At 29.1% G+C, this 14,005-nt stretch overlaps 1 protein-coding gene across 1 annotated transcript; it reads right to left on the bottom strand.

The window, feature by feature from the left end:
* Positions 1 to 1,529: 1,529 nt before the first annotated feature.
* Positions 1,530 to 7,311, bottom strand: LOC135951953 (secretion-regulating guanine nucleotide exchange factor). Its single transcript, XM_065501711.1, has 4 exons — positions 6,706 to 7,311; positions 4,307 to 4,558; positions 1,925 to 2,697; positions 1,530 to 1,853 (listed from the first exon to the last, which is right to left on the bottom strand). The coding sequence occupies exons 1-4, from the start codon at positions 6,721 to 6,723 to the stop codon at positions 1,760 to 1,762; spliced, it is 1,137 nt and encodes a 378-aa protein (XP_065357783.1). The 5' UTR covers positions 6,724 to 7,311; the 3' UTR covers positions 1,530 to 1,759.
* Between the last annotated feature and the right edge of the window lie 6,694 nt (positions 7,312 to 14,005).

Genomic DNA, 14,005 nt, shown 5'->3' with positions numbered 1-14,005 from the left:
TAAAAATGAGCTTTTATTTTAATATTTCTCAAAATATATTAATTTGTTTCCTACATTTCTTGTTCTAGTGGCCTCAGACACGTTAACCCTTTGCCTGTCCCCATACAAAAAAAAGTTTATGCCGTACGTCCAAAGTTTTTTTTTGTTAATTAAAAAATAATATAATTTGTGAATCATATTTGAGGCACGGATGTGTGAAAGAAACTTGCTGTGAATCATATGTGATGCACAGGACAGGGAAAGGGTTAATTTTTAATAACTTTAATTTTTTTTAACCAATTTTTGTCTTTTATATCTCGTTGGAACGACAATTACGTACACAGTTCTATTCTTTTATACTAATTAGCAAAAGTAATTTTTTAATTCCAAAATGTTTAGAGAAACTGAAAAAAATTAATTTTCCATCTAAAGAGGGCTTCAAACTAAAGAGGGCTTCAAAAATTTTCAGGATATTTTTTTTTCAAAAATTCACCAAACAGTGGTTGACAATACAATGGAAACTTTTCTAAATACATATTCAATTCAAAAAAGTTTAGTTTTTTAGTATTTCATTAATATGTACTTTTATTTACTTATATTAACAAAAATAAAATAAGAACATAATTAATTAAATTGTGCTATTGATAAAACATGGGAAACTTAAGTTTTTGGATACAAATTTGCTGGCCCTTTTAGTGACACAGTATTTTGTTGTACCAATTAAAGAATCAATTTAATATTTCTTCGAAATATTTTGCCATTCCCTTATAACCGTATTTTGTCGATCTACAATTTCCCATAATTTTTCCACGAGATTGAGATCTGGCGATTGGTGAGGCTACTTTTATTTTGATAGATATCTCAGTCGCATCCCACTCAGAGACTTAAATGCATTATTTTTACTTTTATTTCTATAAATTATCAAATATTTAGTTGATTTTTATTTATTATATTGAGTTTAGCTTTAGTTTGATTTAGAATTTCTTTAACTGAAACTTTTCGTACTCCATTTGATTTTTCTGCATTAGAATCTGAATTAGTATCAAGGTTATATTCGTCTAAAATTAATTGGAAATGGTATGTAGACAATTGGCAACAATATGCATTAAAGTGTTAAGGGAGAAGACCTATGCTTCTTTTGAGCAAAAAAAAAAAAATTCAACAAAATTTCAAAATGTTAAATTTTGACCCTTTCTAACTCAGAGAGTTCTTGTATATTTTGGGTTCTTATAAATAAAATTATAGCTATGTATGTCCATTCGTTGTCTGTTGAAGTCATGAAATTTTGGAACAAAATGTCAGTAGGGCCTAAAAGAGGAGATCTAGAAATTTCTCACAAATTAAAAAATTAAGAAAACATGATGTTTTTAAAATTTATCTGTATGCAATAATATAAAATCTTTTATATACATTGTTTTTTTATGTAGCAAAATCAGTTATAATATAATATATATTATATAGGTTTTATGATTCCTGAACAAATAAAGAATATAAAATCCGCATCATTGAAACCTTCACTACTGACTTTCATTTCAAATAAAATACACAAACAATTTTAAAATAAGTTAACAACTTTATTTGTGCTTAAGAAATTTGCTCTTATTATGTGTTACAGAATGAAAGCATACATAAGCGGCAAATAATATAAACTTTCGATAAAAATCTTATAAAAAGTATACAAAATTAAAACACATTATAGTACTAAGACACTCAATGGCACCCAAACAATTACTTTCGTCATAGAATAAAACTACAAATGTACAAAAACAAATCATAAGTTTTAATTAGTACTATCACAAATGGCAATACAAAAACCAGCACCACAGCCAGCTATTTTACACGAAGTAGGCAAATCGACTAGATTTGGTTTGCAACTAAAGGGAAATAAAAAAGCAAATTAAAAATTATTAAAATCTCAAAATCAATATATTAATTTCATGCTTACACATTATTGGTAGAATCATTGCCACAATTGCCATGCTCATTCCAACCCCAAGTGTATATATCACCCTCTTTGGACATAAACAAACCATGCTCCGAGCCCAAATGAAGTTGCACCGGCATGATGGCCTTGGAAAACTTTAATTCTATGGGAGTGGGATGACTTTCCGTGTAGCTACCCGAACCCAATTGGCCATAACAATTTCGACCCCATAAGAGTATACGATGGTCTTGCAACAATACAGCATTGTGAGTCCAACCGGATGCTAGAGCTTTAATTACTTCGTCGAATTGAAACGAATTGGCTTGGCCAAATTTATTATCACCCAATACCAATAGCCGTTTGGCGGGTGCCTTATTCTCGGCCTGATCTTCGGCTGCTGCTAAATGCATCATTAGATGATTTTGCCCGCTGACTATATTTTGTATGGCCAATTCGCCACTTAAGCGCGGTATTAATTTCACCACCATAGAACTTTGACTTATTTTCACTATAATTATTTCGTCGGGCATTATATCAGAGACTCTCAAACGACCATAAATATAGATTTTCGAATCATCTGTAAGTACAGCAGTGTGTCGCATGCCAAAGCTTAGGCGTATTGGGGTATCGTTACGTGGTAGTTGCATATGAAAGGGTTTGCGTATTGAGGTAAAACCACGTTGACATATGCCCAGTTGTTGAAAGGCATTTGAACCCCAAACGTAAAGTTTACGTGATGTTGTTATACAGCCCGACATATCCCAGCCGCAGGCTATAACATCGACCGGATCGTCCTAGAAGGAGGTAGTGGAAACAAAAAGAGGAAGTATGTAAAAGTAAAGAAGCTTAAAAGTAGTTGTGGGATATTATTTTGTTATCATGTTATATACAATTTTTTCTGTAAAAAAAAACTGTTATACACAAATTTGTCTATAGAGAAAACTTTTATCCACTAATATTTCTAAAGAAGAACCTGTTATACAAAAATTTTTCTATAGAAAAAAACGTTATACTCAAATTTTTTATAGCAAAAACTGTTATACACAAGTTTTTCTATATAAAAAACAGTTATACACAAATTTTTCTATAGAAAAAACTGTTATACTCAAACTCTTCCACAGAAAAACTTGTTATACACAAATTTTTCCAACGAAGAACCTGTTATACACAAATTTTTCTATAGAAAAAACCGTTATACTCGAATTTTTTAAATAGCAAAAACTGTTATACACAAGTTTTTCTGTATAAAAAGCAGTTATACACACATTTTTCTATAGAAATAATTATAGAAATAACACAAATTATTTTATAGAGAAAAAATTTTTCTATAGAGAAAACTGTTATACAAAGCTTTTTCTATAGAATAAATTTATATACACAGATAAAACAGTTATACAGAAAACTTTACATAAGAAAAAACTGTTATACACAAATTATTCAATAGAGAAAACTGTTATACACAAATTGTTCCATAGAATAAACTGTTATACACATATTTTCCATAGAAAAAACTGTTATACACAAATTATTCAATAGATAATGTTATACACACATTTTCCCAAAGAATAAACTATTGTACACAAATTTTCCATAGAAAAAACTGGTATACACAAATTTTTCTACAGAAAAAACTGCAATACGCAAATTTGTATAGAATAAATTTATATACACAGATAAAACAGTTATACAGAAAACTTTACATAAGAAAAAACTGTTATACACAAATTATTCAATAGAGAAAACTGTTATACACAAATTGTTCCATAGAATAAACTGTTATACACATATTTTCCATAGAAAAAACTGTTATACACAAATTATTCAATAGATAAAACTGTTATACACACCTTTTTCCAAAGAATAAACTATTATACACAAATATTCCATAGAAAAAAACTGGTATACACAAATTTTTCTACAGAAAAAACAGCAATACGCAAATTTTTCTATAGAAAAATCTATAATAAACAAATTTTTCTAGAGAAAAAAAATTTAACGGCATCGGAGCTCAACTGACATTCTGTTAATCTGTCAACACTATTTCCAATTCTTATCGTATTGCAGAAATTTCAATTGTATTGTATGCATGGTACAATCATGTATTGTATGTATTTTATTTAAAAATAAAAATAATACTCTGAAATATGCATGGACATTTCTGAAATACAATTAAATCTGGCTGTTGATGTTGATACAGTTGTCGCTGGTTTGACAATATTTGTAAGAGTAAGATTCTCTTCGTTCCCGAGCGTATATTCAATAAAAGCTGGTGTAGTTCTCTGTTTGTCATAGTGGTAGATTTATAGGAAAATTCTACTTTATCATCTTACTTATTTTTTTGGTGAAATTGTCACAATTTCTTCGTTTATACTGTTGTTTTCTTTAGTAATCAATTAAACGTACCTGAAAGAATTTTCCCGGTATAGCCTTAAATTCACTTAAACAATCTCGAATTGAGTCTAAGCCTAGTTGGCCTCGATTGTTCCAACCACAGGCATGCACACGGCCACAGGCATCTAAAATTAAAACATGACCACCACCGCCTCTAATTGAACGCACACTTGAAGGTGTAAATGAGCATTTCTTTAATTTTTGAGGTGTAGTACACATTTCCGATTCATAGCCAAGGCCAAGTTGGCCATGTGAATTTGCGCCCTAAAGAAAAAAAGGAAAAATTAAAACAAATTTATTAGTAAAGTAAATTCAGTAAATAAAGAACTTCATATTAAAAACAAAATAAAGTAATTATACATACTTAAAAATGTTTATATTCATCAACGGTATGACAAGTTTATGTATAAATATAAATTTATGTTTAATCAGTAAAGTCGAATTGTAAAAACTCTATTTAGGGGTATTTGTATTATTTTTAACACGAAACAAAAAGCCTGGGTCCACTTTAATTTAAATGATTAATTTTTTAAAAATAGTTTTTTGTATTATATCGCTGAGTGAGTGATTTATAAGAGATCATTTAGGGATTAGTGCTTGACAGATGAGTTATTTATAATTTTTTTTTTTCGTAACTTTTATTTGCGAATTTGAAACATAAATGATAAAAATTCATTTAAAGCAATTCAACAACGCCTAAATATTAAATTAATAATAAATGTAAAATTTCGAATTAAAAAAATCATAAATTTTGCAAATATGTATGTAATCAAAGAAAAAAATAAAAAAACATTCGAAAATTTAGCAAAAAAAATCTTAAATATTTCAAAAATTCTCCAATTTCATATAAAAATTATTTTTCCAAAATGAGTGACAATACATACATTGGAAACTTTTAAACTTCTGCAAGAGGATTTAAATATAATTAATATGTAAGAAAATAAATTTTTTAAATATGTAGTTCGTAAAAATGTAATTTAAGATTTGGAAAAATTTTAAAAATAAATAATAAACGATTTTAATGCTGGATTGCAGCAAAAAACAATCTGAAATAAATATTCAATTAATAAATCAACAGATTCAAAAGTTTTAAACAAATTTCGTGAGACAACTACTGTAAAAACTTAACATTTGGGAGGAAGACCTCGCAAAACCACTCCAAAACAAGGTCATTTAATAGCAAAGCATTTTAAAAAAGGGCATAAATGACTTTCCGGGAGGTTATCAATAATTTAAAATTGGAAAATTGTTCTTGAACTGTTAGCTATAAGGCTGGTTTTGTTTTCAACTCGTATATAATTTTCCAAAGAACATTTAAACTGGTCGAGACAGAAATGAAATACTGTTCTCTTTGCGAATGAATCCAAATACAATTTAAGAGGCAGTGATCTGAAAACAAATGTAAGATGGTCGAAGGGAGACTGGAACCCAAGTTTACAAGTAAGACAGTCTACAGTACATATGAACAAATATTTTTTTTTTTTGCTTCGAAAATTTTGAATTTTGTACCAACGAATCGTCATATGTGGGAAGTTTGCTTTACTTTTTTAATTTTAAAAAAAAAGTACCGCTGAAGCTCACCGATTGCTCACCAAAGCTTATGGTGAGTGTGTTCCACCAGTTTTAACGTGCGAGAGATGTTTTGTGCGGTTTAGAAGTGATGATTTTGACAATGATGACAAATATCGCGCAGGCCAGCCAAAAAAGTTTGAAGACCAAGAATTGGTTGCATTACTTCATGAATATTGTTATAAAACTCAACAAGAGCTTGCAAAATCATTGGGATTGAGTAGCTCCCAATGATTATGATACCTGAACGCTATAAAAAAGAACGACATAAAAGAAAATCGTTTTTGACGATAATCTGAAGCGTAAGAGATCGTATGTAAAGTCCGGCAAAACAGCCGAATCGACACCAAAGCCAAATATCCATGTCGGTAAGGTAATGCACTGTATTTGGTGTGACCAAACGAGGCCATCTATTATGAGGATTGGCCGAAAAACGCCCAGAATATGCGACCAGACGTTTTCACGTCACATGTTGCAATACCTGTTAAAAAGTATTTAGAATAAAGTGGTTGGAAAATTTTTCCTCACCAGCTTTTTATTCCACAAATTACTAGAAATGTATGAGATATAAACGAAAGCCGTGTGTTCAAAATATCTGATCAATCATGTAGTTGTAAAATTCGAAACAAAGTTATTTATACAAAAGTATACATACTTGAAAACCATACATAAGTGTTAACGTTTATTACAGTCGTTACAGCCCGACCCAGTTTTTTATTATTAATTGGAAATGTAACAAATCTAAACATTAATTTTATTACACCATTACTACAAACATAGTGCGGAGTACATAAAAACAATAATTTGCAATTCAAATTTTAAAACAAATTGATGAAACTTACCCAGGCATAAACGGACATTTTTGTTTATACTTTGATTTGTTATAGTTGTTTGTATTTTCCGTTTTTAAATCGAAATAATCTTAAAGTAATTATTGTAGTTGTTTTAAAAAGAAGTTAGCGTGTTTTATGCGAATTTAAATAAATCCAAAAACTCTGAGTCACACAATCACACACTTGATGGCAAACAAACAAATTTTTGTCGCAACCACCAGTTGCTAAAGCCACAACACAATTGACCTGCCTTCTTTGGCAAGCTTTTCTATTTCACTGTCAGCAAATAACGTTTTCTCAGCACTTGCCTTAACGCCTAGTTTCCGTTTGAATATAATATAAGTTTTTTTTTAAACTTTATTCTCAATTACTTTGTAATAGTTTCTTTTATTTAAACGGCCGCAACCACTTTTTCTATTTCGTTTAAAGAACTGGTGTCCTTTCCGTGTGACTTGCAAATTGCAACTGCACAGTGTCATTTGGTTTTCTGGGCTTTTAAAATATTTACGTTCATGTTTTAACTTTCTTTATACAATTTATTCCACGTTTAATTATTTTATTACTTTCATTACGAAAACATGCAAAGTTTTTGAATTTAAGAATTTCTTTGAGCATTTTTAGATTCTGTTTGTTGGCTGGTGTTGATAAATATTTACATTGAACAGCTGTTTGTTGGGTGCGTTGATGTCAGTGTTGCCACCGATAAAATTATAAACTACACATGCCTCATGCCTAAATTACACATACGGGAAAAAATTACACATGTAAATAAATTTTCGTGATTTCAATAGGAGAAATGGTCTAAAATTGTCATGAATATAAAAGGTTTGTCACAGTGGACTCTGGGATGTTTGGACCAAATACGATAACTTTATTGTCAATGGACAATTTTCACTTGCGGTGATTTTAATTTAACCAGGAATTGGATATATGAGGGGTATTAAATCAAGGTTAGCAATGTCTTTTTTAGTGAACTTTTCTAATTTAATGAATTCTTGAGATCAGTCAAATATGTTAATCCCAAATACGCTTTTAACTAATATCTTGTAACGTTTATATTTTTAAAATTTGTAGTTATAAATTTGAAATAAAGCTTCCAAAACACAAACCGGAAACTAGACAGACAATAGCATAAATACAAAACAGTTCTTACAGGTGTAAAAAATAACTAGTAACAATTTGTAAATAAATTTTTCTCCCACAAATTCCTACGTTCTTGTTTTTTTCTCTTAAGATTGGCTAACGTTACCCCGAAATAACTGCAATTACCGATATTACCTTTATTCTATAAACAATTTAAAATTATAAAAATACAAATTTTCGATTTTGGGTTATCTTGAAAATTAACATTTTTCCAATTACAATTTGTAATAACTTGTAAAAATGTATAGTTATTGTATAGTATTTGTTGTTTTATATTTTTTTCATGTTGAAATTAAAAGTCTTATATGTATATAAACTAAAATTTAGTTTCTATTACCAATATTACGCAAACAGAACTATCACAAACGGCGAAATGTCCACTTGGAAAACCAAACATAGCAATCTCAAAATTACTTATCGTATTTTTCTGCAAACCTATTTTTCGGCCACGGGCGATCCTAGTACATATAATTCCATTATACTGAGCAAACGAGTACAATATAATAAATATTGTTACGAAATTGTACGTGAATTCAAATGTAACGATTTTAACGGCTGATTTAAAAGTAGCAGAATGCTTTTAAATAACAGTGCTGTAATAGCAAACTGTAACATATCTGTGGGAATTATTAACATTGAATAAAAGCTTTCAGTTGACCATTGATCATAAGTTGGCAACGCTGTTTGCTGCGACCGTATATTCAGTTAAAGAACATTGTAGAAAGTACACCACAGATGGCGTATGTATTAGAAATCTCTAGAATATACGAACTTTGACAGTTAAAGAGCAATATAGAGTGCAGATGGCAGTGTTATAAATAGTGGCAGAGGTTGCAGTAGTGAGTGAGTTTATCAGAGACGCTTTTCGAATAAACATCAACTGAGTGCTGTGTTTTTCAAGTGAATTCGTGTACATTATAAAGTGTCTGTAATTTCTGTAATTTATTCGTTAAAATATTTTGTTTCCTATTATTATATATCAATCAAATCATATTGTTTGTGATTCATCAACTTTCTGGCAACGCTATCTTAGGGGGTGATTGTCTAAATTATGTTTGTAACGGGGTGTTTCAGTCAATGTTAAAAATAACTCAATGCCTAAAAGTATGCAATACATCTGCTTAAACTTGGGAAAATAAGACGTTAAATTAAAAATTGCTTGCTATTGGAAGCGAAGATCTCAAAATGAAAATATATTATTTGGGGAAAATTTATATTTGAGGTGAACAAGCTTCTATTAAATATTTAGCTTGCCTTTTTTTTGGCAAATTTAATTTTCGAGATATATTTTAAACATCAATAATAAAAAATTCTAAAGTAAATTCTGTATGTTTAAATCTGTATGTTTAAATTATATACATAGCATAGGTTCTAATTTTAAAAATTCTCGATTATAAATTTAACCAAAATAAATCATATGGTTACTAGTGCTAGCAAAAATAAGTTGATATATTTCCGTAAAACAATTTTCCAACCGATTTTCGCTTTTGTTTGTTACCATCATTAACAGGAAGCCTTAACTAATAGTTATACTAACAGTTTTCATACAAAAATAATTTTAACTGACAGTATAACTATTAGTTAACACATAACCAGACTTCCTGTTAATGAGGGTAACAAAACGAAAATCGTTTGCAAAATTGTTGAGTTAAGTATTACAAATTCCCTAAAATTTGTAATGCTTAACAAGGTTCGAAAGAATTAATCCATTTTCAAAATCAAATTAATTATCTTGGCAATTTAATTAAGGCATTCAGGGCTTGTTGTCTTAATTCCTTAATACTCCAAACGTATTGAGAGCTATATTCGGCTGTGTAGAATCTTATAAACTCTTCACCAAATTATACTTTAAACATTTTTTTTAAATTTAAATTGTTCTTAGCAAAACGTGTCCCAAATAGTTTAGATAGCTAATTCTTCAATCTTTCGAATTTTTATTTTTTTTTTAAATAAAAAAAATTTGAAATTTTTTAGAAATCGAAAACATTTTTGACTTTTTTTCAAATGGGCCTTTTTTATCAAAAGAAAGCTTAGATATTTTCCTTGAACACCTATTTGGTCGCTTAGTGGGATGCGAGTTGGATATCTATCCATGCAACTCAACACATACAATTTTTGACTTTTTTTTGCAAAAAATTTTGTTGAATTTTTTTTTTCAAAATGTACCCTTTTTAATTATTTTTTTTGCTCAAAAGAAAGTCTAGATATTTTCCTTGAGCACCCTTTTCATTGCTTAGTGGAATGCGATTTGGATATCTATCAAAATAAATATTTTGTAACTCAAGACATACAATTTTTAATTTTTTTTTGGTAAAATCGAACTTTTTTCCAAAATGGGCCTTTTTTAATTTTTTTTTGCTCAAAAAGAGACTTTAAGAGTTTTTTGGTCGCTTAGTGGGATATCTATCAAAATAAACTCAAGACATATAAATTTTGACTTTTTTTGAAATGTCGAACTTTTTTCCAAAATGCGAAAAAAGGGCCAATTTTGAAAAAAAAATCGAAAAAAGTTTTGATTTTGGAAAAAAAATTTAGAAATACCCTTGCCACTCATGGTGAAAGGTTAAAAGATAAAAATGGAAATGTACAAATGACTAAAGAGTATGTACTAGGGTATTCAATTAATCGGGTTTCTAGTTTAATCGGTTAACCGAGCAAATAATTAATCGGGGTTTAGATTTATTCGGTTAATAATCGGTTAATTTAAAATTATTCGATTAACCGAATAATGTCTATTTTAATTTTACATTGAAAATACAACCACGAATTTTGGGTACAAAAATTTTAGATCCTTTTTGTATACAAAAAACTAAATTTTTTTTTAGGATTTTAGTGAGATCTTCTGAAATAATGTTTTAAAAAAAAGAATATAATTTAATTTTTTTCCTCTTAAACGATTTTTTTCTTTAGATTTAATAAAACTTGACTTGGAAAAAACTCTCTCGATGATTGTAGATGTTGGAGAAATCGAAAGCATGATAAAGAATATCCAATATCTCGGTTTTTTTAGTTTTTTTCTAAGCATATCAAATATTTCGTTATATCATCGGATTGTTTTAAATATTGAATACTTTTTATAGTTTCGTTAAGTTCTGCCCATTTGAAAGTATTGTAACATGAAATTTATTGAATATTTAAACCTTTTTATACTTAGGTTTATTGTATTACTATGTAATATTATTTTGGCCAAATTGGCTTTTTATTACTGAATAAAATAAAAATAAAATAAAAAAAATAAAAAATAAACATGTAAATGCAAACAAAGTTTCAAATACATGTAAATTAAATATGTCAGTTGTTATTCTCACTAAACATTTTTCTTGGATGTTTGAAAAAATATATAATTTTAATTTGAAATTTGTATTTGAATTGAAATGGAAAAATAAATACAAAAAGATATGTTAAAGTGCAAAAAAAGGAATTTCGGTTAATCGGTTAATCGACACAAATTAATCGGTTTATTTGTTATTTGAAAATCGGCAATTTTAAATTATTCGAACAGTTAACCGTCCAAAATTAATCGGTTAACCGATTAACGGTTAATCGATTGAATACCCTAGTATGTACCCGATTTTTTGATGTCTTATATAATTCATGATAACCTTAATAACACCCCAAAGGGCCATCATTATATTTTTATACCCACCATCAAAAAAAGAGGGCAATATCGGTCCATGATTTCAACTAGCCCCCTTATTTATGTCCCCCCGGAATACTGTTACTGAGCAGTCATAAATATGTTGATTATGCGGCAATATTGATGGAATTTTGCCTAAATTAGTTCTAAGTACTCTAAAATTATACTGTAAAGTATGGTCAAAATAGGGTAACATTAGTAACTAGTTTCCATACAAGGACCCCCTCAGAAAATGACTTGAACATTCAAATATGTCTCATAATAATTACGATCGTGATGAAATTGGTCGTAAACAAGTTTTATAAATCTTTTTACCAACTTTTGTGAGGAGCGGTCCATTATTGACCGAAACTAACCCCCACATAACCCTTATATCAGACAAATATTTTATTGTGACATATTGATGGTAGGTATACAAGATTCGGCATAGACGAATACAACACTCTTACATGTTTTGAAATATTCAAAATACTTTAAAATTTATTAAAATTTTTAGGAACATTAGGCAAAGTTATTGTATAATTCATATTGGAACATTTATGAATCTTAGAAAGGTAAAAATAGTCTATGTACCCTATAAAATTTGCCGATAACGGTTAATTTCTATTTTAATTGTCTTTCCCAATTGGTCTGAATATTTTGCAACCGATGTTTTGGTATATATTTGTATACCCTTCACCTTCGTGAGGAGGGTATATATAAGTTTGTCATTCCGTTTGTAATTTCCACAATATAATTTTCCGACCCTATAAAGTATATATATTCTGGATCCTTATAGATAGCGGAGTCGATTAAGCCATGTCCGTCTGTCTGTTGAAATCAATCTTCTGAAGACCCCAGATATCTTTGGGATCCAAATCTTCAGTAATTCTGTCAAATTTCAAAGAACTTTGCAACGACGTATATAAGACCATATTAAGTTGGACCTACAATGGGACAAAATCAGAAAAAATATTTTTTAACCCGATTTTTTTCACCAAAAATTTAAAAAAAAATTTTCCAAAAAATGATAAAAACAGCTTTGGAAAAAAAGTAAATTTTGCTTACCTAACAATATTTAAAATTTGTATTTTGAAGTATAATTTGGTGAAGGGTATATAAGATTCGGAACATCCGAATATAGCTCTCTTACTTGTTAGTAAGATAATTTTGTATATTTCTATGCCGTTAACTGAATGCGATACGATATTTCAAATAATAAAATTTTTGATCCTAAATCTATTTTCAAAATATTATACGCTAAATATTAATTGTTTGTTTAATCTACGATGCAGCAAAAAAAAGAAAGTATAAAATTGATAATAAATGAAATTCTATACCTCCACATATACCCAAACACATTCGGTAAAAGTCTTGCTGCTTTATATGTCCGTCTATTTGGCTGTCTGTTTATCCATATGTAACGTATTAACCCAATACGGGTGTAACTTAAATGTCAGCTAATTAATACTTGCAACTGTTGCAACATTTTGTTGACTTACTACAATATAAAAATTGTCTTTTATTCACCAAGGATGGTCTTGGCTGGCAATAAGAAAAAAAAACCGAGTAGAAAGGAAACAATACAAAACATAAAAATAAATAAAAATAATGAAAAACAATCATAATCAAGACAAGTTACAAATATGTAATGAATGAGTGTTTACATGTGTATAATATTTCACTGTCAAGTGCTTAAGAATATTTTATTTTACATGGATCTTAGTCGTACCAATGTTATGGCTTGTTGTTGGTGTCGCTGTTTGTTGCACTTTTAGTTTTTTTATGTATGAAACAGAGCTGATAGCATGTTGAGAGTAGTCCACCTGAATTTAGTGGCAGCAGTACACGCAGAGAAAAGCATATGGTTGTGGTAAACACAATCTAAGAGCAAAATACTATGATAAGATTTTTGGTGTCATAAAATATCATATTATATGATCAAATACAGTCGTTATATCATTGTCATACATGATCATAATATGTTATGAAGTAATCATACTATGATCCAATGCAATCATATTATAATAGGACCCAAAGTAATAATATTGTCATAAAAAGTAATTATACGATCAATCATATAATAGCTTAGACAAACACCAACCACAGACACCAATGCAAAAGCATTCTACAAATGGTAAGCTCAATATATTATTAAAAGTAATCATATTTTGTTTGCATCTTAAACATACTATGATGGTTATTACCCTTCAACTTCCTGAGAAGGTTATATATAAGTTTCCACAATATAATTTCCCGACCCTATAAAGTATATATATTCCGGATCCTTATAGATACCGGAGACGATTAAGCAATGTCTGCCTGTTCGTTTGTCTGTTGAAATCAACTTTCCCAAGCCCCCAAATAACTTACATACACGATCATACATCAATATCTCCGGGATTCTTCCGGCTTGGTTGCTATTTAAAATCGAGAAAATCGGTCCACAAATGGCTGAGATATAAGGAAAAACCAGGACCTATTTATGTCATTAATATAGACAATATGAATATAGAATGATAGATATTTCAAAGACCTTTGCCACAACGT

Source organism: Calliphora vicina, chromosome 2, assembly GCF_958450345.1.
Source record: "Calliphora vicina chromosome 2, idCalVici1.1, whole genome shotgun sequence".
Classification (NCBI taxonomy): domain Eukaryota; kingdom Metazoa; phylum Arthropoda; class Insecta; order Diptera; family Calliphoridae; genus Calliphora; species Calliphora vicina.
This window is presented reverse-complemented; position numbering and strand designations above follow the sequence as displayed.